The sequence below is a fragment of the Bos indicus genome, chromosome 13, assembly GCF_029378745.1.
Source record: "Bos indicus isolate NIAB-ARS_2022 breed Sahiwal x Tharparkar chromosome 13, NIAB-ARS_B.indTharparkar_mat_pri_1.0, whole genome shotgun sequence".
Lineage (NCBI taxonomy): Eukaryota > Metazoa > Chordata > Mammalia > Artiodactyla > Bovidae > Bos > Bos indicus.
In genome coordinates, this window is record NC_091772.1 from 38006434 (window position 1) to 38033031 (window position 26598).

Sequence of the window (26598 nt, forward strand, 5' to 3'; positions counted from 1 at the left end):
TCTCGAAGATAAATAAATCGCTCCTTGTTTTTTTTTTTTTTTCCAGACCTGAAATTAGCGGTGACTCAGAGAACTCAGGGCTGCCACAGTCGCCTTGGGAAGGAGGAAAAATGCGCAGACTTTACCCCTCGCCCGAGGGCCTGACGTGCCGGGGCTGGGCCAATCATTGGAGGCTGGCGGGAATCGCACCAAAGTAGGTAAAAAAATGCGGGACGCGCCCCCCATGAGGCCGGCGCCGGGCTCCAGCGGACCCTCCCTGCGGTCTCCACAGCCGCGGGCCCCGCCCCTCTGCCTTCCTCGGCCCTCAGGCCCCGCCCCTCGGCCCTCCTCGGCACCCCCCCCCCCTCGGTCCCGCCCCTCGCCGCGGCGCACACCTGGCCAGGTGGCTACTTCCATGTAAGGACAACGGCAACGCAGTGGGCGGGGCCCCACGTGCCCCGCCCCCTGCTCAAGCTCCGCCTCCTCGTCCGAGCTTGGGGAGGACCTTGTCAGCGCCCCTAATTGATGAGGGGTACTGGGTCCACCCCCCGGTATCCGGAAGCTGAGGAGGACCCCGCCTGCCCGGAGTCAGAGGAGGCTGAGGGATGGAGATGGGGGAGTGGGGCGGGTCCGCGGGGACGGGGCGTTGCCAGGCCGGCCGGTTGCCTAGCAACGGTGGGCAGCGCGTGACGTGCGCAGCCGCGTCGGGGCCCGCGGTGCCCGCCCACCCCCGGGAGGCTCGCCCGGGCTGCGGTGAAGAGGACGCTCCGTAGACTCGGCGCCGGCCGGCTCCCTCTCCGCGCTCTGCGACCGCCGCGGCGAACATGGTGAGCGGGATTCTGGGGCGCCTCGAGGTCGGGGCGGCAGGGGAGGGAAGAAGGGACCCCGGCTTCCGCGACCCGCCGGGCCGCGCGCCGGGGCGACTCGCCGGCCTCCACATTCTCGCTGTCGCCGCCGCCGCGAGGCCTCCCGCGCGGCCTCGGCAGCCCAGCCGGGGCCGATCGCCCGGCGCCCCGGCTTCGCCGCCAGGGCCCACCTGCCCTCCCTCCAGTGGAGGCTTCGTCGGCGCTGGTTTGGCCGAGGCCGGGCGCGGGCGGTCAGCGACTCGGGTGGTTTCGGCCCGGTAGGTCTGTGCATCTAGAGAAAGGAATGAGGCCTTGATTGAGCCACCTGGGGCGGGGGAGGGGGGGCGCGGGATGACCACCTGGCCTGACCCTGGTGATTCTGAACCTGGCCTGTGGCACTTGACTGCTGCCCCCGACGGTTCGGTCCGCGTCCCTCCGGTCCGGCCGGGCGGTGGCCTGTCTGGCTTCCCCGTGTGGTCACAGATTTTCTTTTACCTGCAGGCAGGTTGGTTCTGCCAGCCCTTGGCGTACAGCGGGGTGGCCCTGACGCTGGGATGCTAATAAAAATAAATGAAAAAGCTTTGTCAAGTCTATCAAGTTATCCGAGTTGCTTAAAAGTAAACAGATGTTCTGCATATTCTAGATGTTGGACCTTTTGTTTAATGTACCTATTTTTCCCTCCAAAGTAGCATTCTAGTTTGCTGTAGAACCGTGGTATTAACTGGACAACCAAGTAGAACGTTTAGTCATTTTCTTTAGTCCGCGCACACTGTTACCATTTTTGGTCAATGATTTGCAGGCGAAGGCTTACCAGACTTTGTTAGAAATATTACACTGTTATTGCATCTGTCTGCCTGAAAGCAGCTAGTACCAGTTCATCTGCATACAAAATGTTTTCACTGAGTAACAGTTTGGATTTTCTTAAGGTATTCTTTCATAGTTATGCCGAGTGGCTCATTAGTGGAAGAAAAAAGATTAACCAGTAGTTTCTTAATGACTGAGAATACGGAGTAGGAATTTGCTGTTCGATTTTTGATTCTTCTTTGGTTTAATTCTGTGAGCTACAGAGAGGATCAGCATCTTACAACTTTTTAACTGCTTTAAGATTATACTACTTTATATATTACTCTACACTAAAAGACTTCATCCAACGGCTTTGAGTTTTCATCAATTTAAGGCCATCCACTCCAGTGAAAGTGCTTTGAATCAGATTGGAGCCTGCTTTAGTGCTTTCTGATATGATGTAGCTTCATTTTCTGTTTGAAAAAAGAATCAAACCTTTTTACTTTAGTTAAATGCTTGAATTTTAAAGCTTAACTTCATTTCTGTACATTCAAATAAAATGGTCGGTTTTATTTATGGCTCGAGGAGGAGAAATAAAAATCAAGATGGGTGGAGTCTGAATACGTTTCAAACTTAGGAAGAATTTATGAACTACTCTTGTTTGGATGCTTTCAATGTGAGTTCAGAATGCAGATGACTATTTCTATTTTTTTAATTGTGTAGTTGATTTACAATGTGTTAATTTCTGCTGCCCAGAAAAGTGCTTCAGTTGTACATATATATATATATATACACACACATACATACACATGTATACATTCTCTTTTTAAGTATTCTTTTCCATTGTGGTTTGTCACAGGATATTTGAATATGATTTATTTTGCTGTACAGTAGGACCTAGTTATCCATTCTCTGTATAGTAGTTTCCATCTGCTAGCCCCAAACTCCCACTCCATCCCTCCCCTAACCTCCTCCCCCTTCACAACCATGAATTGAATTTGTTCTCTGTGTCTGAGACTCTTCTGTAGATAGGTTTATTTGTGTAGATGACTATTTTTAAAAGTTACTGTTCGATTTAGGCTTATGAGCACAAGAGCATCCTCCCTTCAATCCAGCTGTTAAAGAATATAGTGAAGATTGAAAAGATTGAAAGTTATTCCAGACTGTAGCACTTTATGTCTGTGTTTGAAACTATTTAGATCTGTTGGTTAGATGCTTGCTTCCAAGTTTCTTAGCTTTTTTTTTAGGATTAAGTATTAACTGCTGATGAGTTTGTTCTACATTAACAAAATCACTTCCTGGTACTCACTAACTTCTAGAAGCACTTGGGAATAAAGTAACTTGAAACCAACCCCCAAAATCACCCTGGGCACTTTAAAATGAGATTTCATGTTTGCATAGTCTCACTTTACAGTGCCAAAAAAAAGAAAAAAACAAAAAACACCCCATAAGCCTGCCCTTCACAGGAACCATATACACACTCCAAACAAAACTTTGGTGTGCATGTGTACTGGGTGTGCCAGCTTCCTCATACGAAGATTATTTACCAGCCTATCATCAAATTCCTAGGGTTATCTGCTGAGTAGTTCTTCCTGTTGGGTATGGATTGACACATCACAGGAGACTGGCCTAGCTACTCTTGTGATAATGTAAATGCATTTGCAGCATAGCTGTGTGGCTCTCTGGCCAGTCAGTGTAGTCTTGCCCCCGAAATAGTAAAGGTCTGCATGATAATCTCACCCTTCAGTCGCTCAGTTGTGTCTGACTCTTTGCGACCCCATGAACTGCAGCACAACAGGCCTCCCTGCCCATCACCACCACCTCCTAGAGTTCACTCAAACTCATGTCCATCGAGTCGGTGATGCCATTCAACCATCTCATCCTCTGCCATCCCCTTCTCCTCCTGCCTTCAATCTTTCCCAGCATCAGGGTCTTTTCAAATGAGTCAGTCAGTTCTTCCGTCAGGTGGCCAACGTATTGGAGTTTCAGCTTCAACATTAGTCCTGTTCCAATGAATATTCGGGACTGATTTCCTTTAGGATGGACTGGTTGGATCTCCTTACAGTCCAAGGGACTCTCAAGAGTCTTCTCCAAAACCACAGTTCAAAGGCATTAATTCTTCCTTAACCTCACCCTGATCAGAACTCGGCTCTAACAGACTGAGCTGTTGGCTCAGAATGAATTATAAGTGTATCCTGCCACCTGATGATTAGCAAAAACGTTTTTACTTACAGCCATCCAGTAGAAAAGGCTGGTCATGTATTATTCCTATGCCTGTTTAACATATTTGAAAACAGTCTGTAAAGGATTAATTGACTTGGGGCCTTTTCTGCTCCATATCTGGTTTTAAAATAATTTAAAAACTGATTTTGAAACATTTTAAGCAGGAAGGTACACAGAATTAACAGTTTCCTATGTACAAAAGAAGATTAACTTTTTGCCATATTTCAGGTTTTTATGTTAGATAAATTATGCATCTTCATCCCATTTCCTTCCCTCCCTAGAGGTAACATCTCCTTGTCAAAGAAGTAATACACTTACTGGCCAATTAAGGAGATTATTTTTGCAGGCTGTTGGGATTGAGAGAACATTAATTAAAATGAGGAACATCTGCAAAAAAGAAACCTGGGGCTGATAAACTGAGAAGGGCAGGGTCATTTTGTTACCCTGAACACAAAATGATGGGAGTGGATTTCTTAATCATCTCTGCTTTCCAGGAGCACAGGGCTCAGGTACAGTTCAACATGGTCACCTGCAGCTGATTCATTTGATTCTCATTGATGTTCCACACTTTGAGCTGTACATGTGTGTATCTGTATTATGTTTCCTTGATGTATTGTTAGTTTTTATATAAATGTTACCATGCTTCATGCATCCTTTTGCAACTTTGAGAAAAAGAGCTTTGTGAGGTTTAGTTCTAGTTTGCATCCCATCAGCCAGTTACTCTATGTCTTTTCATTACTTGGCATTATGTGACCTTGAAAACCAATCCAGTAGGTGTGAAGTGGGTTCTCATTCTTTTAATTTGTGTTTCTCTCATTAGCAATAGCTGAGTATATTTTCATTTTTTACACGCATACATTCTCAGTGAGCCTGACATTGTTTAAATACTCCTCATGTCTTCATCTCAGCTCATTTGTGGATCCATAAAATCCAGCCTTAAAAGAATATTAATGAGACATTTCAGAACCAGACCTGCGTAATGAAGACTGATGTCCCTCATCTCTGGCACCTGCTTTTCTTTAAGCTCAATACTCTTAATTCTAGCCAGCTGCCCTTGTGAGGCTCTGGTAGTGGTAGAGTGATCCAGAAGAGAGTTCTATGTTTGGGTGTGGAGATTAACATCCTCTGCTTTATCCGTATCCTTTTCTTTCTTTTTTCCTAGGCAGTATATTTAGCCAAGATATTTTAAAAAGAAAAAAGAAAACAAACACGGGGATAGATGGAAAATCTGTACTTTCTGCTCAATTTTGCTGTGAACCTAAAACGTCTCTAAAAAAAAAAGTTTATTAAAAATAAGCAAAAATAACCATTATCGTTTTTCACAAATAGAACTGGTTTAAGTCAAAATGATGTTTTTAGTATATAGGAAGACTAAACATTTGTGTTTTTATGACAATGTAGCTATTTTCTTTCAGTAATAATTGAGCTGAACTCAATTTGAAATTTAAAAAAAAAATTGAAACTCTTTAAAAACTGTTTTTTTAAAATGTACATTGTTTTTATCTGCAGAGTGACTGATCTGATCTGATCTGAAGGCTCTAGTCTGAATAGCCAGGTCTAGTCTCTGTTGGACTCTTTGGTATTTGCATACCTAAATAATGCTTGTCATTTCAGCATCTTGAGCTTCCTACCCACATAGCATAATATTCCTCTCCAGGTTGTCCATGAGAGATATACCCAAAGATTTGTATTATACATCGCACTCAGAAATGTTTTAATTCCTTTTTCTTCTGTCCCTGCCTCCTTGCCTCAATGTTACAAGTGAGTTTCACTTGGAATTGTTCTTCTAAAAGCTGTCCCCTATTCATTTTGCTTGAAATTTTACATCGGGAGAAGCATAGAAGAGAGACGTCAGATTGGTCCATCTCAGTAATGCTTTGACAAACTTGTTGCTTAATTCATCATGGACTCTTCTGTACAAGGACTGCATAGAGTTGAGTGATCTTTAACTCTTTTAAGATTGCCTTCTAGTAGCTGACATTGTAATGCTTATGTGCTGTTTACCCTATTTCATGATGTGTCTGCTGTGTTAAAATTGAAGAATCTATTTTTTGGTAGATCTTTAAAAAATACCCGATTTCAGTAAAAATGCAATCAAAATTCTTAAAATTCATATTTTAATTTGTAGTGTGAAATAACGAGACTTTGGCTTTACTTATTTTTGACCTGACAAGGGACCATCAAAGAACTCTTATCTTACACTGTTACAACAAGGTTTAGGATGAGTGCTTGAAAGATGGAAACTTCAGTGCATACTATAGCAGGAAACCTAATTTAAAACTAATTTATCTTTGTTTGTGCTTTTGGATCATGTTAAGGAAAGACTGTTTACTCCTTTCAACATTTTTGCGTTACTTTATAGGTTGTTGCTACTCTTTGTCTTATCACAGAAAAGAAAGATGAATTTTCTACCCATATTCCTATCTTGATCTGTTTTCAGGAGATTGCCAACTTGTAAATGTAATTAGTGTTTATTTTTTAATTGTTTCATGTAGCCCATTTTTGCTCATAGTTTTTTTTTTTTTGGTAGTAATAGAGCTGAAAGTAAAGCATGGGCAAATATGGGTAAAACTTCTCTAGGTTGCTAGGGAGCAATCTTATAAGTCAGTTGTCGAAGCTCTGAGGAATTCTCAAATTTCTGTGTTGAGAATGTTTTAAGTCATCTTTAGACCAGTGTTGTTGAATAGAAATAAAATGTGAATTACTTACGTGTTTAAATTTTACAGTAGCCCCATTAGAAAAATAAAAAGATGAAATATATCTGAAATATGTCAACATTTAATCAATGCAAAAATGAGACATTTTACATTCTTTTCTCATACAAATTGTTTGAAATCCAGTATATATTTTTATACTCAACACATCTCAATTCAGACCCTCAGTTTTCACTGGACACATTTGGTATATATTTAGATATAAACTTTACAGTTGAAAAAGTAGATTCACATACCTAAGTTGCTCCAAGCTTATTTGGTTTTCCAGTAATGGAATGGATAATTGATTTTAAATTTTAAGTTAATTAAAGAAAGTAAAAGTGAAGTCGCTTATTTGTGTCTGACTCTTTGCAACCCCATGGACTATAAGCCTGGCATGCTCCTCTGTCCATGAGATTTTCCAGGCAAGAATACTGGAGTAGGTTGCCATTTCTTTCTCCAGGGGATCTTCCTGACCCAGGTATCAAACCCACGTCTCCTTCATTGCAGACAGACTTCTTACCGTCTGAGCCACCAGGGAAGTCCCTAAGTTAATTAAAGTGAAATATGGTTAGAAATGCAGTTCCTTGCCACACTGGCCATGTTTAATGGACTCAATAAACCACATGTAGTGGCTAGTGGCTACCTTGATGGACCAGTGTCAGACTTTGTAAGGGGAAGTTAATGTGGATACCAGCACTTTTGTTAATTCTCTGCATGTTTGCATATGACTGCTGACATAGCACTGTTACTGATTGCACTGTTTTATGGGACTTGTTAAGATGTTTTGTGGAACTGGACCGTTGAGCTCCGTAAGACAGGATTTGTGTGTTTCAATAGCATGAAGTCTCTGCTAGTAGGCCCGCAACAGATGTTGTTGAATGAAAGTGAATGAGAGGACATTCTTCGTTATGATGGGGCAGGTTCCCATAGAGATGGATTGCTTTGATTTTTATGCTTATTATTCTTCCTTACCTTTTTTTAAAAAAATACAATGAAAATTGAGTTTTAAGTATCTTCTCTTTGTATAGTGTTATAATGTAATTTGAGTCTTACAGTGAAAATCCTTTGAGATAGATAAGGCAAGTATTGTCCAGAGTGGCAGCTTTGATACAATTCTGGCATACAGAAGCCCCATCAGCAGTGCCAGTTCCCTTCTCTTAAAAATGAAACAATGATATTTGATGCTCACCGAGGTATCCTGAACCATAGAAGAGCACTTGAAAGCTTAACAAAGAACAAGAAGTAATGCTGTCTCAGATAACTTATAAGTATTTACTGTGTGTCGGGCATTGTGTTACTGTATCTCACTCATCCTTACAGCAGCCCAGGGAAGGGGTATTGTATCATAGCTGTGAGACTACACCGGGTCTGGCTGTCTAGGTGTTTTGACTCTTGCCACTTATTAACTATATGACCTTAGACACATGACTGACTGTGCGGTGTCTCCAGCTCATCATGCTTCCAGATGGGGATGGTAATAGTACCTGCCATCCCAGCATTCTGGGTGAGGTGTGTATGTAATAAACTAAAGCATACCTGGCACATGGTTAAGTGCTGCTTATCAGCATTGGCTGCTGCTGCTAAGTTGCTTCAGTTGTGTCCGACTCTTAGCGACCCCATGGACTGCAGCCTACCGGGCTCCTCCGTCCATGGATTTTCCAGGCAAGAGTACTGGAATGGGGTGCCATTGCCTTCTCCGCAGCATTGGCTAAAATAGTAATATTAAACCACCTTTGATCCAAATTACATGAATAGTCTCATTTCTTTATATTCCGATTACACTAGTGCATACTTAAGTTTAATTGTAGATAAAATGCAAACAGTGGGTGAGTGCATTAAAACATGTCTTTTTAATTGTTTATTATATTCTTTAAATTCATGTTATTTTGCTTGGAATCATTATACATGATCATTTTTTTATGATCAACTTTTTAATTTGACTTTTCAGATGACTTTGATTCTAAATATAAAAAATCTTGTCTTCCACTCATATTTTTCCTGAAGTAATTAATGGAGATTGAAACACAGTTCTTCTTGGCCCTCAAGGTTTACAATGGAAGTGGAAGTGTTAGTTGCGCAGTCATATCCAGCTCTTTGCAGCTCCATGGACTGTAGCCCACCAGGCTCCTCTGTCCATGGGATTCTCCAGGCAAAAATACTGGAGTGGGTTGCCATTTCCTTCTCCAGGAGATCTTTGCAACATAGGGATCGAACCGAGGTGGCCTGCATAGCAGGCAGACTCTACCATCTGAGCCACCAGCGAAGCCCCAATGTTTACAACATCAACAGTTTATTCAGTAAATACTTAAGAAATTATATGCCAAGAACTGACCTCAGCACTTAGGATACAGTTCTGGGTAGAGGGGGATTGTGTGTATGTGTTAGGCAGAGGACATTGATAAAGATACCAGAGATAAGTGGTGTGTCATTGTGATTTTGTTTCCTTGATGTTGAACACCTGTTCATGTGCCTCTTGGCCATTTGTATGTCTTTGAAAAAAACATGTATTCAGAGCTTCTGCCCATTTTTTAATTGAATTTTTTGTTCCTGAATTGTATGAGTGAGTTCTTTACATATTTTAGATACTAACCCCTTATCAGGTACATGATTTGCAAATATTTTCTCCCACGAGTTCAGTTGGATGGTTTCCTTTGTTGTGCAGAAGTCTCTTCATTGATATAGTTCCACTTATTTGTTGCTTTTGTTGCTTTTGTTCTTGTAGTCAGATCCAAATACTCATCACCAAGACCTGTCAAAGAGTTCGCCATCTGTGTTTTCTTTTAGGAGAGTCACCATTTCAGATCTTACATTCAAGTCTTTAATCCATTTTTTGAGTCATTTTCCTTATGTTGTAAGATTCTTTTGCACATGACTGTCTACTTTTCCCAGCACTGTTTGTTAAAGCACTGTCCTTTCCCATTGTACAGGTGACCCTTGAATAGCACCAGTTTGGGTCCACTTAGCCACGGATTTCTTTCAATAGATCTGTGCTGCGGTACTACACAATGTGTGGTTGGTTGCATCCACCAATGTGAAACCACGGATTCAGAGGGCTGACTGCAAAATTATATGCTGCTTTTCAGCTGCACTGAGGGTCGGGCCCTCTAACTCCCAAGGTATTCAAGGGTCAACTGTATAATCTTGGTTCTTTTGAGGTAAATTAATTGACTATATATACATTAGAATATCAGTTATAAGAAAGAAATGTTAATAACAGATGTGGGTGAGGATGTGAAGAAAAGGGAACCCTTGTGCACTGTTTATGGGAATGTAAATTGGTGCAGTCATTATGGAAATTGGGCTTCCCTGGTAGCTCAGACGGTAAGGTGTCTGCCTGCCATGTGGGTTAGGTCTGTAGGTCAGGAAGATCCTCTCAATAAGGAGATGGCAAGCCACTCCAGTATTCTTGCCTGGAGAATCCCGTGGACGGAGGAGCCTGGAAGGTTATAGTCCATGGGGTCGCAAAGAGTTGGACACGACTGAGTGACTTCAGTTTCTTTCTTTCTTTTCTTTTTTTCATTATGGAAATCAGTATGGAGATTCCTCCAAAAGTTCAAAAAGAACTACCATATGATCCACTTCTGGGTATTTATCCAAAGGAATAAAAGATGTATGCAAGCCCTTGTTCATTGCAGCGTTTTTTACAGTAGACAAGACATAGAAGCTGCCTGTGTTCATTGATGGATGAGTGGATAAAGAAAATGTGGCATATATATGTGCACTTATAAATACATAAATGTAATATTACTTAGCCATAAAAAAGATGTTTTACCACTTGCAACAATATGGATGGAGCTTGAAGGCAACAAGCTAAGTGAAGTAGGTAAAACAGAGAAAGACAGATACTGTATGATCTCAATTATATAAGGAGTCTAAAGAAAAAACCCACACTCACAGATAAGAGAACAAACTGATGGTTGCCAAAGAGGATGGTGAGCGAAATGGGTGAAGGGGATCTAAAGACACAAACCTCCAGTGTCCCCGGGATGTCATGAACAGCTTGGCGACTATAAGAAATAGTACTTACTGAATATTTGAAAGTTGCTAAAAGAACAAATCCTTAAAAGTTCTTATCACAAGAAAGAAGATTGTAAGTTTATGTTGATGGAAGTTCACCAGACTTATGGGGACTGTTTCACAGTGTATACAAATACTGAATCATTACATTGTACTGTACACCTGAAATTAACAGTTTATCAGTTATAGCGCAAAAAATATCTTTCAGTTTCACCATCTTCACAAGTACTTTCATGGATCCTTGATGTGATATGCGGTGAGTTGTCACTTATAAAATCAAGCTATGTGAAATTTTTCCTTCTTTAAAAGTTTTTTTTTTTTGTCAATCAGTTATGAGGAACCTAAAAACCAAACATAAATTTTTGCAAAAAGCATTCAGAGGACTGAAGTTTTGTGTCTTTAAGAAAAAGACAAGAATAGCATGTCTCATCAGGGGAAAAAACAGTCCAAGGGAGATCAATGGAAATTGCTAGAAGTGTTTTTAAAGTGAAAGTGAAGTCGCTCAGTCGTCTTTGACTCTTTGCGACCCCAGGGACTGTAGCCCGCCAGGCTCCTCCAGCCATGGGATTTTCCAGACAAGAGTACTGGAGTGGGTTGCCATTTCCTTCTCCAGGAGATCTTCCCGACCCAGGGATTGAACCCTGGTCTCCCACACTGTGGGCAGACTCTTTACCATCTGAGCCACCAGGGAAAAGGAAATTTAGAAAGGAAATTCCTTTTTTTAAAGGAAATTTAAAACAAAAATTATTTATTTGGCTGCGCTGGGTCCAAGTTGTGGCATGTAGGCTCTAGTTTCCTGACCAGGCATGGAACCCAGACTCCCTACTTTGGGAGTGAAGAGTCTCAACCTCTGAACCCCTGAAGTTCTGCTTACAAGTTTTTTGCTCTTTTTTTTCCCCTTCAGGAGACCCTAAAGTTTTGAGATACAATCTTTTCATTGGTGTAAGAATTGTACTGTAAAGGATGGGGAAAAACATGTTGAAGGGCATTTCATAAAAATGGAAGAATCATTTTTCAGAACCTAATCAAGTAGATGATATTTCTTAGGTAGAATAGTTAGTTCTTCCCCTTAAGGAGTGCAGTCTAGAGAAAGTTGATCACGTCCTTGGTGATGCTGTGCTAGGAATGATTATCCTCTGTCTTGGCACATGGAAGCCTTGAGTCACTCGGGTTCAGATGGTGGTTGAGGGACCAGGTAAGCCTTGACTTCCCAGAGGAGATGCCTGAGCTGAGCCCTAGAGGCTTTGCCAGAGGAGAGGAGGAAAGTAAAGCACCACTCGTGTGTGGTGCATTCAGGGAGTCACAGTTGTGCCTGACTGCAGTTACGTGGTAGGTGTCGGGGAGAAGTGGGAAAGGAGACTGGAAGGTTACGGCATAAAGGACTTGCGTGGCATGGGTTTATCCTGAAGGAAATGAGACGCTTGAAAGAGAACAGGAAAGACCTAGGACTGCTTGCCATTGTGCTCGCTGCTGCTTGGTGTTCCCCCTCCCGCTCTTCGACATTTTGGGAGTGGGTAGGAGGGGAATGGGGACTTTTATTTTCTCTGTCAGGTTTATTGTTACTTTTTTTTTTATTGTTGTTTTTAAATTTTTTGTTAATTTTATGTATTTTATTGTTGTTGTTAGGTTTTATTTCTCTGTCCGGTTTGTTATTGTTCCTCCCCACCCTCTCTGACTCCCTGCTTCCCAGCTTGGGTGAGGAACCTGTTAACCCTAGTCAGATTGTCTGTATGAGTGCAGGCAATCCGAGCAAGAGAGATTGATTATTTTTTAGCAACTGGGCTTTTATTATGTCTAGTCTACTTTGGTGTTGAAATAATTTTTCTGTAAGATTTGTTTTTCTGGTGAGGTTATGGCTGGTGGTTCAGAGAATTTAGGTTTTTGAAGTAGAGGTTCCCCGCACCACCCCCACCCCCCGCCCAACTAAGTAAAGTGTATCCATAAAATCATTTTTGTGCACCTCTGAATTTTACCATATAGCTGGTAGAGTTGCTGTTTGATCTGCATAGACTGTCTCAAGGACATGGTTTGTTTCGCTGTGAGGTGAAGAAGGACTTGTACAAGTGGTAATTGGCTATCAATTTAACGCTGTTCGGTCGCCCTGGTTTGGGGGAATGAACCAGTGAGTTAGGGCAGGGAGTTAACTTGGAATGTTTTCTGGATCACTGATAGTCTTTGTAGTGACTGTTTAAATGAAAGAGTGGCCATCCCTCGGGGTGGTGTGGCCTTGGGAGACAGGCTGTCCCACATCGAGGGCCTATGGGCACCTACCTATCTTGGCTAGTGGGACAGGAACTTAACTAGCTCCTTGTTGCGCCCTTGGTCAGGCCCCCATGAGCAAGGCACAATATATAAAACCATCCTCAGCAGCTCTGGACAGTTTGGACTTACCAAGGGATAGAGGATGCTGTGTGTCGATGGTCTGATCTATACTTACTGGGCAGGGACAGACTGTAGTACAGAAACTGTTAGCTCACCCCACAGGTCCAAGTTTTCATCCTTGTGAATTGTGGTTTACTGATGTAGGTCAGGTTTATAAGTTTTAAATTATCTGGTTGTTTTGACTTTTTCCAAATTAACACATGGAATACACCCCTCTCAGAGAGTCTATTATCTGAATTCCTCCCCAAGATTGCCTCCTCATCTCCAGGAGTAGTTGGCTATAATTGTTAAACTCAAGTTGAAATCCTGACCCTTGGAGGCATTATTTTACTGCCTACTACAGTAACTGAGGTTCCTGATGATACGAGGCATCCATAAAGCTAAATAGTTTTTCCAAGACAGAAAATGACATAATAAGCTATATAAATTTGTTTACCCAAAATGTACTGTTTTAGTATGTATTGAGTAAATTTTTTGTATGTTTTATATTAAGCTACTTAAAGTCCTCAGTTGCATCAGCCGTAGTTCACATGCTCAGTCACCCGTGTGGTAGTGGCTGCTGCGTTGAACAGTGCAGACGGAGAACGTCTGTGTCATCACAGAAGGTACTATGGCTCAGCACGGCTCTCTGGAACAGTGGACTGCAGAGTCAGAGATGCCTGGTCAGGCTTCAGGGCCTGGTGGTAGAGTGACACCTACACATGGCCACCTATTTTCCTGTTTTCGGCGTGTTAACTGAGCCAGAAAGACTCTTCTGTTGACCCTCGCCAGAATTCCTGGGATGTGGGGTGGCGGCAGAGTGGCATTCAGGAGGAGACCTGGGCACCTAAATCCTTCTCAGACTTTCATTCGTATTTATTTGAACATTCAGTGGCATTTTGGTAGGGAGACAGATGTACGTGTTCAGCACCCTTCTTGACCCAGAATCTGTGAGGCTTTTAAACCTTACATGTAAAAATGTCCCTGACATAGTTGTCACTCTCATTTGTTATCTCAACATTATTGCTCCGAGGCACTGTGTGTAGTAGGCAGAAGCCTAAATATTTTGTAGTCAGTAATTTTCTGTTTCTCCTGGCCCTTGTGCAAGGAGAGTGTAGGTAAAGGATATTCATGAACCCATTTAAAACTCCCCAGTTCCTTTGATTAGCATTTATGCTGGGTGTTAAGAGTTGGCAGGTTGAGAAAGGACGTAATTAATGCCTTTTTTTCTGCCAGGTTTTTGTAAATTTGAAATTGTATTTGTCTGCTATGCAATATCCTACTTTCAAATATTTCAGACTCTCTCAGCTTAGAGAAATAATTTTTTAAAATATAATAATTTTCGGAGGTAAGACAGTAGCTTTCATTCCTGTTTTCTGCAGTGAGGGCTTTGTTGGGTATAGCTGACATCAAGTTTGGAGCCGGTCAGGCGTCGTCCTTGCGTTTAGTGGTGTAGGCATAGACCACTGTGATATTCTGGGGAAAGATGGGCTGCTGTGAACCATCACATTTTAGCTGGTTCAATTGTTTACAGTAATTGAATCAGAAACTTGAGCTTCTTTCGAAGCTTACCACCCTTCCACTAGAATGGAGAGAATTGATGTTTTAAATGTGTTCACTCATCTGCAACTTTAAAATACCCAGTGTTTTACAGTCTTTGTAGCTTTTCCTTCCCTCTCTGTTAGTAAAGATAAGTTTTTAAAAACAAGTGTACATTGAGTGTATGTTGAGTATAAAAGGCAGTGCCTCCATGTATTCATTTAGTCTCTGAATCAGTGTTTTACAGAAGCTCTTCTAGAGATGACTCAGGTTTGAGATCCGTTTCAGACGGTAAAGAATCCACCTGCAATGCAGGAGACCTGGGTTCAATCCCTGGGTTGGGAAGATACTCTGGAGGAGGGCATGGTAAGCCACTCCAATATCCTTGCCTGGAGAATCCCCATGTACAGAGGAGCCTGGTGGGCTAAGCACTCCCATGCTTCAAGAACAAGTTAAAACTGGTAGCCACATGAGATAAAATACAGTGAAGTTAATCATTTAACAGCAACTATTTTGACATGGGGGTGGAGTTCTAAGAGCAACTGCTAATTCTCCAGTGGTCACTGATACAGAACAGAGAGAAACTCAAATCGTGGATAACATATCTTTTTAAGGTAATCACAAGGCTCTTGTTGTAATAGCAGATCTATTTTTGCTCTCAAGATTTTCTTTCCTAACTGCAGCAGATTTTGGTCCTATTTCAGAGTATCCTTTAAAGGTCTTTATTGTTAAAACTTTGCAGTTGAATAAAAATAACTCTCTAGAAATAAATTTCCTTTTTTTTTTTTGGCCTTGCTGGACAGCATGTGGAATCTTAGTTCCCCAACCAGGGATCGAACTGGTACTCCCTGCAGTGGAAGCACGGAGTCTTAACCCCTAGACCACCAGAGAAATTAATTTAGAATCCCAACTGAGCTTGGTTTTCCTTTTAAAAAAAAAATAGACTTTGGATGTTTTTTATGACAGCTTAGCAGTTAATATGTTAATAATTAACATTTTAGAAAAATACTGAAAACTGATACTTATGGGAGAGGATCTTTTCTGTTAGGTAAAAACACAGTAAACAAGTGGTTGTGTGTATCAGGGTTACACCTGCTTTGAAGATTCCTTGTAATGTCTTTTTGTGGTAACAAATCCAGGGGACTTACTACTCATAGGAATTCTTAATCTTTATGATAGATGGACCATATTTCAGAATAATTGGCTTCTTTACTGCTGTGTCTTCTGTTTGAAACACCATGTGGAGAAGGGACCCCTTTAGGCTTTACAAGGAGACCGTGTTCCCAAAAATGCTTTGACTTTGGGCCTATTCATTTTTGTAATGTACTCTTATCTCTACTGCTTCATTATAAAAATTAAACTTGTAGGCAGAGAAGTAAAATAGCAATGAGTGCTAAGATTTTATCATGTTTCTTGAAACTTAAAGCAGCAGTGTATCAGTCTTCGCCTGGAGTTTATTGGCCATGTAAGAATCTCAGAGTCTGCCCCAGATACTCTGAATCGGAATCTGCACAATCTGCATTTTAACAGGATCCCCAGGTGATAATACTGATCTAATAAGTCAGCTGAGGAACTCGTTTACTTTGGAGATGTTAAGTGACACACCCGAGGCGACGCAGCTGGTTGTGGGGAAGCTTGGGTGGAGCTGTTGCTCTCATAATTCTGATACTTTAATTTCAAGTTAGCTTCTTTTGGCCTCTAAAAAGTTAGTAAACTATAGTTACTTAAGGATTAGTTTTCCTTTTTTCCATCCCACCAGTCTCTATCCCAGCTTTGCAGTTGGCTCCCTGTCGCCTGCTGATGGAAGGCGGAAGAAGAGCCCTGCTGGTGCCCCGAGCCGTAGTGGGTGCGGGTGAGGGGCGCGGGCAGAGCCAGTTGGGCTGGAGGAGTAGTGGTTCCCTTGCCTTCTCAGTCGGCCCTTGCGGTTTTTGTTTTAGTTTAGCTTCATAAGAGTCATTATCAGGGGTCTAGGGACCAGTTGTTTAATCTTCCATACCAAATACATTCCAAGTATACGCTAAGTAAACCAAAGTCTAACATATTGAAGCGTATTTTATTCATTACAATTGAATCAAATAAACATGTTGCCTTGTACATTTTTTAAATTACTTTCAAGGGCAAAAGCTGGTGTTACAGCATTAACTCGTCACAAAGAGATTGTGCTTGTATAACGTCCGGTTAGAGAAGATGAGTGTTTCGTGATGTTAGTCAGCCTCCTGCTGACTAAATACTGATTCTGACTCACTCCTTCCGACCCTCCCTTCCCAGCCAGGGTGTGGTGCACAGGTGACTGTCACCTTCAGCGCGTCCGCCTACCCTCCTCCCTGCGTGCTTCCCCTTTCCCTGATGAGGTCTTCATCAGCTCTTGCCTTGCTGACAGAATCAGCCTTGCAGGTGATGGTCTTGCCACAGTTCTCTTCCTGCTTGGTTGTCTTATGCGTCTCTTCATTATTTTCCAAAAGCGCAGCTCTGGTCACCTTTATGTTGAAAATATCCAGTGCCTCCCCCCTCCCCCTGCCCATCCCCATCTCAGTCCCCTCTTCTCGTGTTGTGCACGCTGGGTCCTGTTAGTCAGAAACTGTCTTTTCATCCTTCCAGTCCCTCAGAAAGAGTGACTCACGAGAGAGTGGAAACGCTCCGTGACTTACCTGTGTCCCCACCCCACCCCCAGTTTGCCTGCTATAAACGCCCTTCTGTTGCAGTTTATCAAGGAATAATGAGTGTTTTACCCCTGTCTTCGTCTTCTCCATCAGTGCATGTCCTTGAGAATCTGATTCATCTTTGATTTCAAGGGAATATAAAAGTGAACAAGACAGACTTAAGAGTGTTAAGGCACTTACCACCCCTTTGGGGAGACAGTCAAATAATCTTACAGACAAGACTTGAAACTGTAGTGAGTGTCATGGGTTTGAGACACATGGAAGTATGCGGTAGTGGTTTTAACTCAACTTGGTTTTAGAGAATTGATCTGAGGTATAAAGAGTGAATGAGGCAGAGAAGGGTAAAAAATCAAAATAAAGATTAACTTGCTTTACATAGATGACTGTGACGACTGGAACAATATTTCTCCTAAAGCAGTAACAGAAGGTTTAAGAAAGTAGTTTTTAGAAGTGGGAAAGTGATATTGTGCGACTTTTGAGGTAATTTTCTGGCCTTAATTTTCTGTATCTATGTGGATCAGATTAGTTAGGACTGAAGTGAATATGGTTAGATTTGGATTAGATCAGGTGAGATTGAGGTGAATTATGGCTTCCCAGGTGGCTCACACAGTAAAGAATCTGCCTGTGATTCAGGAGACCTGGGTTCAATCCCTAAATTGGGAAGATCCCGTGGAGAGGGGAATGGCTACTTACTCCAGTATTCTTATCGGGAGAATCTCACGGACAAAAGAGCTTTGTGGGCTACAATCCATGGGGCCGCAAAGCGTGGGACACAACTGAGCAACTGACACGTTAACTTTAGTGATTGGATGTGGATTAGATTAGGTGGGACTGTGGTTCAGTTGCTCAGCCATGTCCGACTTTTATAATGAATGAATGATTAAATGGCCCAGTTACCTTAATACTAAGTAACTGCTAGGATCTTTGTGTATTTTAACCCCCAGAATTCTTACATGCAGTTTTAAGTAACAGCTTTATTGAGAGTCAGTTCATAGACCTTAAAGTACAGTTCACAGATTTTCAGTTTTATCTCCAGAGTCGTGCACCCATCACCACTGTCAAATTCCACAACATTCTGTCTCTACAGAAAGAGGCTCCGTAGTCACTCTCCATTCCCTCTCCAACCACTCATCTACTGTCCATGGATTTGCCTGCTCTGAACATTTTATGAAAATAGAATTGTGAGATATGTGGCCTCTTACATCTGGTCTTTCATTTGTTCAGTTGCTCAGTCGTGTCTGATTATTTGCAACCCCATGGACTATCATGCCTGGCTTCCCTGTCCTTCACTGTCTCCCGGAATTTGCTCAAACTCATGTGTATGGAGTGATGTCATCCAACCATCTCATCCTCTGTCGCCCCCTTCTCCTCCTGCCCTCAATTTTTCCCAGCATCAAGGTCTTTTCCAATGAGTCGACTCAGCTCTTCACGTCAGGGGGCTAAAGTATTGGAGCTTTAACATCAGTCCTTCCAGTGAATATTCAGGGTTGATTTCCTTTAGAACTGATTAGTTTGGTCTCCTTGGTGTCCAAGGGACTCTAATTAGAGTCTTCTTCAGCCTCCCAATTCAGTCTTTCACTTAGCATAATCTTTTTCAAGGTACAGTTTGAAGTGTAGCAGGTGACAGCATCTCGTTGTTATGATGAGTGAGATTCCATTGTATGGATATGCCACGTTTTGTTTATCTGTTCACCAGCTGATAAACATTGGGTTCTTTCTACTTTTTGGCTGTTAGGAATAATGCTGCCATGAACTTTCAGGTACAGATTTTTGTATGGACATTCACTTCCTTTGTATATACAACTAAGAGTGGCATTGCTGGGTGTTAACTCCATGCTTAATGTTTTGAGGAACTGCAAGACGGTTTCCTGAAGCATCTGTGCTGTTTGACAGGTTCTTTCAGCAATGTTTAAGGGCCCTGTTTTATCAACAGCCTCACGAAGATTTGTCATTGTCATCTTTTTTTGTTAACAGCCATCCTAGTGTGTGTGCAGTATTTTTTCATTATGGTTTTGACTTTATTGCACTTTCCTAATGACTAGTAATGTTGAGTATTTTTTCGAAGTGCTTCTTGGCCATTTTAAAATTTTCTTTAAAGAAATGTCTATTCAGATCGCTTGCCCATTTTTAGATTGGGTTGTCTTTTTTTTTTTTTTTAAACTGTGGTTATAAGGTTTCTTTTTATATTCTAGATACAAATTTCTTATTGGATGTATCGTTTGCAAATATTTTTTCCTAGTGTGCGGGTTATTTTTTCATCTCACATGCATTTTAACTTCTTAAAAACTTGATGTTAATTTTGGGTATCATTAACAATTGGTATTGTTCTGTAGTTAAATTCCATTAAGTTTACAATTCTTGTTTTAGAAAAGCTAACATGCAAACCAAAGTAGTTAATGAAGCATAAAAAATTGTAAATAAAGTTAATGAGAATAGCACATTCCTTAAGATGAAAAGATCAAAACCCAGTTTTAGATCTTCTGTTACCAACATCTTGTGTGACCACTTCTTCATTTAGGGATAGCAAATATTATATGATAAAAGGTTGTGTGTTTTCTTCTGGTCAGTACAATCCCGAATTAAGTTATCCTCTTTGTTATAACAGTGAATATCTACTTTTAATTAAGATAAAATTGACATGTAACATGTAAGCTTAGGGTTTACAGGGTGTTGGTTTTTGATACATTTATGTATTGCAATACAGTTATCACTGTTAGTTAGCTAATACTTGTATCACATCACATAAATATTTCTTTACTTGTGGTGTAAATAGTTAAGGTCTAGTCTCCTAGCAATCTTACTTATTCTAATTTTAATTTAAAAGTTGGCGATTTTTTAAGTGAAATTTTAAAGGTATGTGACTGATACATTACTGGATATTAATCATAATTTTGACATGTGAATAGAACAAAAACCTTTAAAATATTAGCAAAGGGTATGCTGTAGAAGTGGAGTTTTCCCAACCCAGCTACTCTGACCATCTGTTACTCGTTATGAAAAGAATTTGGGAGGGGGTGTTAACACCTGAACTGCAGAGGGAACTCCCCACAGTCTGGGCTCTGAGCAACCTCTGTGAGAAGAAACTAGCCTACCACCCCAGGAAGCTCTGTCTTCCAGGTTCTGGGGTCAGAGGAGCCGCTGTGGCCACATCTTCCCTTACTCCCACGTAATGTGATGAACGGCTTTGTACGTGTCATCTTTTTAAAGTTTAATGACTGCGATTAGTGTTTGCAGCTCAGATTTTCTAGTCTTCCTAGTAGATGACATGTAAGTGCATACCAGTCTATAACCAGAAGTCATAGTGTTTTTTATTTGGCATGATAAAGGTTGTACCCCTTTAAGATGTTCTTTTCTTCTCACTCTAGGCCTCAGGAGTGCAAGTTGCCGATGAAGTATGTCGCATTTTTTATGACATGAAAGTTCGGAAGTGCTCCACGCCAGAGGAAATCAAGAAAAGAAAGAAGGCTGTCATCTTCTGTCTCAGTGCAGACAAAAAGTGCATCATCGTGGAGGAAGGCAAAGAGATCTTGGTGGGAGATGTTGGTGTCACCATAACCGATCCTTTCAAGCATTTTGTGGGGATGCTTCCTGAAAAAGATTGTCGCTATGCTCTGTATGATGCAAGCTTTGAAACAAAGGAATCCAGAAAAGAGGAGTTGATGTTTTTCCTGTGGTAAGCATTGTTAAAAATATCAAGTTTTCATAAACTCAGAGTTAATCTCTTGTTGTCAGCTTAGCTCCTCTCCAGAGTCTTCAAGACACTGTGCCCAGAGCCAGCCCTCTTCCCAATTGATTTGTGCTTTTGAAGCGGGTGCGGTCGTCATCTCTGATTGGGATTTGTTCTTCGTCCATACTCTCCAGGAGGGTAGCTGCTGGCCTCTTGGGGCTATTGACATGAGACAAAATCAGAAGTTCGGCTTTAGTTTGAGTCGCCACATTTCAGATGCCCAGTAGTCACGTGTGATGAGTGGCCGCCTCGTTAGGCAGCGCTGAGACAGAACATTCCCATCACTGCAGAAAGCTCTGTCAACAGTGCTGCTTTACACAGCGGGAAAGAACTGTAGAGCCATTTACATGGCCTTTTTCTTGAAAGGCTGTTTAAATTATTCTGGTCTTTTCAAGTAAATTCATACTTGAGATTAAGTTTGACTTGAAAGTCACCCTGATCCTCACTTAATCATATTACTGTACATCCCATGATATGGAATTGCCACATAGTGAGAATCTCTCCAGCTTCTAAAGGGGCAGGTGGTAATGGCTTGTGATTTGGGGAGCAAGGGTGGGCCCTGTGGGTCCTCTTGATCCTTTGGCCTGAGCTGGGCAAGGCAAGCAGGGGTTTAGCTCTTTAGCTGTGTGCCAGGGGACTGGGAGATCAGAGCATTCTGGTTTCAAGGAATGTGACTCTAGGCCACCCCTAGTCCACTGCGGCCCTTGGCTGCACCTGGGGAAACAGATGCCATGGGGTTGCAGAGATGCCTTGGGGTTACAGTCGTGAGGTCATATTGGGCTCTTGCTGTGGAGCAGGCCTGGTAGCCACAGACACATGCTTAAAGATAGTACTGAGTATTAACACTGAGCATGTTGAATGAAAGTGCATCTGTTAAACTTTTATTTCTGCTGCATGCCAGGTGTTGTGTTAGGGCTGGGAAAGTAGCTGTGAAAAAAGCAGGGAGAGCCCTGGCCCCTCTGGAATTTACTCTGAGCCGCAGATACGGCAGGTAAAAGTTTAAGCTTTTAAATTGGTGAATATTTCCTTTATTTGCACTATTTTTATCCTGGTTTTTTATCCCTTTTTTTCCCCACTAATAAAATGATACATTGTCATTAAAGAACATTTGGGAAATGAATGAAGAAGAGAAAATTCCAGTGTTAGTGCTGTGTTTTATTTTGCATTGTTACTTTTTAAAACATAAAACCTTATTTTAGGAGTTTCCTGTAAAAGGCTCTGTTTAGGGCCCAGGGAATGGCTCTTAAAGTATTTTAAAGATCTGGTTAGAGTAAAATGAGAACAGCTAAAGCTTTTTTTGTCCCTGACCTATTTTGCATAAGAAACGTACCCACTGAATTTTGTAGCTCGTGTATCTGAGGTCCACGTTGTGGCTTTGCCACCCTCCTTGGACCCTAGAACGGGGAGGAATGCGCATCTTGTTCCCAAGAATAGACTTGGCCTGCTGTTGGCAGGCATCAGACTAGGTGAGGGACACACAAGTCCATGGTGTTCATGATTGTTGATGTCCTGGAAATGTGGCCACTAAATGGAGTTGTTAAGTGCTTAAAAGTATTTAACTACACTCCTTTTACCCTTTGGTGTCATGTAGTGTAGAACGCAGGCGGGCCTGAGGTTCAGTGGTGCAGTGAGAAATAATGCATGTGTGGATATGCAGTTTGAGGAGATGAGATTTTTCTGTGGGTTGTTAATATATCTGTTGCTTTTCAGTATTGCTGCTAATGAATGTGGTAAAGCGTATGCAGTATTTTTTCAAGAGGGGGAGGCACTGAAAAATCTGTGAATGTAACGTAATAGTAATATTAGCAAGACATCATTATCGCTGAACTTCCATTAAGCTTAGAAGAAGAAATCTTTGTGTTGTGTTTTGTGACGCTAGACCGAGATGGAAAACAGGCGCACACGGTCAGAGTTTGCTGCTGGAGTGGACCTGGGCACAGTGACCAGGAGGGCAGTGTGGGGACTTGGACTTCACTCACATTCTTCTCCCGAAAAAACCTGAAGCAAAAATTGGGAGCATTTCTTAATTCTGGGTGGCAGATACTTGATTCACAGATTATTCTCTATACTTTCCTGTATTTTGAAAGTTTTTCCCACCAGAAATTATTAAAAAACCTCTCACGAAGATGGTGGTTATTAGCCTGAACTCAATCCTTTATTGATACAAATGATTAAAAAGGTATTTTCAAGAAGACAATTGATAATACAGTGAATTATCCAGTGTTGTTTATTTTCACTCCATTAACTGAATCTGATCATTGGTCCCTGACTTTTTTCCTTGGTCAACACAAGTTGCTCTATGTATGCGCGTCCGGCACAGTCTCGGAGCAGAACTGGAAAACCGTGCAGTTGGAAAAGTTCTCCCAGAAGGCTGAGGGCCCTCCCCCATCTGATGCAGTTGTGTAGCGCGATGTTAGTTGTGCTTTCTCTAAACTGGTTTTCTTCTTTTGGGGCCCCTCTCCTCTCCAGGGCACCAGAACTAGCTCCTCTGAAGAGTAAAATGATCTATGCGAGCTCCAAGGATGCCATCAAAAAGAAGTTCCAAGGTAAGGTCTAGCCTCCGCCAGGTGTCGGGTGTGGCAAGCCAAGGAGTGGGGCTTCATTTCAGAGCGGCGCCTCATCTCCTTGGCAAACCTCCACACAGAGCGAAGGGCACTGCTTGTTCTGAGGACACCCGGAGGCAGAGCCGGCTCTCAGCACGTCTCTGCCTCCTGCAGGTCCTTGGGCCGGGAGGCCTGTGCCTGATACTCTGCCCTCTCAACATTGTGTGTGTGTGTGTGTGTGTGGCTTGTTAAGTCTGGTTTGAAACTAGTTTCAGACGTTGCCAAGTTTCTCTCAGGGCAGGTGGAGACAAATTGGTTTATATCGGTCATAGTAAGTGATAAATCTGCTATTACCTCTGAACGTAGCCAAGTAGCAAAAAGGACGTGTTCATAAATGGGAAGGGATGCTCTTATTGCTGGCTTTTCTTTGGAATGGTATGGTTTTTAGGTTATTGACTCAACTGTGTCCAAAGGAGACTGGCCAGGGCTGGCCGGTTATATGTGACTTGCCGCTGGGTCACGGGGATCCTGAGAAGATGGCCTGGACCTACTTTCTGTCTCCAACCAGATGGAGATGCTGGTATGATGGACAGAGCATGGGGCCAGTGCCCGTAGCCCACTGAGGGCTGAGCTTGTCATCTAACTGCTGTGTGGCTCAGCCCAGACTGCATAACCTCTGTGGGCCTGGGTCCTCCCAGCTGAGGGTGGGAAGGTGCCCGCCTTCCTGCTGTGACTGGCTCCAAACCGCTGGGAGAGCCAAGGTCACAAGGGCTTGGCCCATGATCATGTTCATTTGGTTTCACTGTGACTGGTTTTATATTCTTGCAGTAGGGCAGATTTGCCTTAGCTTGTTTTACGTGGGAAAACAAAATTCTCACTTCCTTCCCTGAAACCTGGTGCTGCCTCATTGCATCCCTGCCTGGCTCCGCACGTGCTTGTTTGGTGTGGGATGTATCCCGGCTCTGTGTTGCCGTCCCGGAGAGGAGCTGCTCTGTGGACACGCTCTGGTGACTCGCAAGGCATCCCCCTCCTGCCCTTCTCCCCAGCGAAAGCATCTCTGGCTTTCTCCCGGTGGTCCCGCGTGGTCTAGAAGTTGCCCCTCTGTGCTAAAAGCAGCTCAAGAAACAGTCTCAAAACTACGGAAAACCAGAAAACAAGGCAGCTGTTCAGAAGCGAGCAGCTGTTTGCAGAGCCTCTGCTGTACACGGGACTCCCGGTGCCGTGCGCTGTCCTCCCGAGAAGGCCATCACTAGGCCGTCTCTGAGAGAGCTGCCTGGACGTGGGGTGTGCAGCCACCGGAGGGCTGCTTTCTGGGCAGAATGATCCCCTTTGTGCTCTTACTCCTCAATCCAGCTGGCTGAATCAAAGTGTCAAATTCATGTATTAACGTACGTTTCAAAAACCAGGAAAAAGGATTCCTACTCCCGCTTTTTAACTTTTTTGTTGAAAACAGCCTACCTATGGAAAGCGTACGTGAAGCATGGTTGTCTCCTGATCTGATGACCAGCATCCCAGCCTCACTGCTGCCCCTCCCTGTCCCCTGCTCCTAACAGCGCAGAGTAATTCTGGCTGATTTTGTTATGTGAGTGGAAGCGTCTAGAATGTGCGCTGCTAGGTCTGGCGCCTCTTTGTCAGCACTAGTTCGAGAGTCTCTCTCGCCGGTGCCCGTGCTTTCAGATGACTCATCACCGTGTACTCGCCCGCGGTTTGCTCTGCCACAGCTGTCCCACCCCTGTTTAAACCGGCCTTTTAAAACAGTTGCTGTGTTAAAGAAATAGGTAAACCGCCGCCATAACTAAACATAATTGTTTTCTTTCCTCCCTAGGCATAAAACACGAGTGTCAAGCAAATGGGCCAGAAGACCTCAATCGGGCTTGTATTGCTGAAAAGCTAGGTGGATCCCTAATTGTAGCTTTTGAAGGATGCCCTGTGTAGACCATCATCTGGTGCCACAAATCGAAAGCTTCTGTGTTTAATGTTATCCTCTTGCTATGTATAAGTAAAGCAGATAATGTTTAGGCTAGGGACTCACTGAAGGGGAGCTGTCTTGTCATTTGTGGGGGTAAACTATTCTATGAACATGTGCAAATGGCCCTAAATAAATCTACACTCTAAAACTTTATTGGTGTGAAATTAACTTCTTACTGGCCAAATGCCTGTTTGGATGAGTTGGCTTGTTATAAACATTTTTGTTAAAGCTCGTAATTTTTAATATTTAATAGTGCAGTTCACAAACCAGTAGGTGGCCACATGAAGAGAATTACTGCATCTTTGTTAACCTCACCAGGTATTTACTTTTTTCTTTTTTGCTTAGAGATTTGGTCATAATCTGGTTGTAATTTTGGCCCAAATTTCTTTATTCTGTTGAGCTAAACTGAATCACGGAAAGTAGTTCTCCTCACAACATGTAACAGCACTAAAGTCCTAACTTGGTGATTCTACTGAATACATGGTAGAGACTGCCTTGAAAGGTGTAGGCTTCGAACCAGTGCTGACCTTGCAGAGCGCTGTTGCAGCCCATAGTTGGCAGAGGAAGCCACTCGCGAACCTGGGGCCACTCACTCACAGGGCTGGTCGGGAGGCTGTTCTGAGAGTGGCCTTGCACCCTGGATTCAGGAGAGTGTGCACCATCTTATAACAGCGAATTGTAAAGCAGACCTGGGCTCCAGCGTAACCCACTTTGTTAATGAAAAACGGTGAGGGTGGTGTATTGACAGACTGTGACTCTGTGCTGTCTTTAACTAATTATGTCTCCTTCAGAACTTTGTTGCTTCTGGTATGATAAAGTATGGAAGAATGTTACTTTTACTCTAGGGCCCGGGAGAACTTCCTCTCCTAGAGTAGCTTGCAACTGTACATGCGGTGTGGAGCAGGTATGATGGACGACACGGGAAGCCGCGCTGAGCACCCTGGAAGTGACTGTCCTTCACATCACAGGCATAACACTGAGCACCTAGAGACCCACAAACGGTGGAATTTAGAAGTAGCAGTACTGGCTTTATGTAATAAAGGAAGCATTTTTAACTTCTCTCCTGTGTAATTATTCACGCGTGACTTGGGAATAAAGGATTTTGCCTTCCACATGTGTGGTTAGGTGGGGAGGCTTGGCTATTTCAGACAATTACAGTTAAGATCACGGCTCCTTCCTCCTCTGATTGAATGAAAAGGTTGGTATATATTTGGAAGTCGTTCTTATTCCAAATGTTTATCTAAATGCCAGGCTGT

The 26598-nt window shown here is 42.6% G+C and overlaps 1 protein-coding gene across 1 annotated transcript; it reads left to right on the forward strand.

Moving 5' to 3' along the window:
- The first annotated feature begins 653 nt into the window (after positions 1 to 653).
- On the forward strand, positions 654 to 25495 carry DSTN (destrin, actin depolymerizing factor). The gene is made up of 4 exons (XM_070801025.1): positions 654 to 806; positions 20469 to 20776; positions 23300 to 23376; positions 25199 to 25495. The coding sequence occupies exons 1-4, from the start codon at positions 804 to 806 to the stop codon at positions 25306 to 25308; spliced, it is 498 nt and encodes a 165-aa protein (XP_070657126.1). The 5' UTR covers positions 654 to 803; the 3' UTR covers positions 25309 to 25495.
- Positions 25496 to 26598: the final 1103 nt, after the last annotated feature.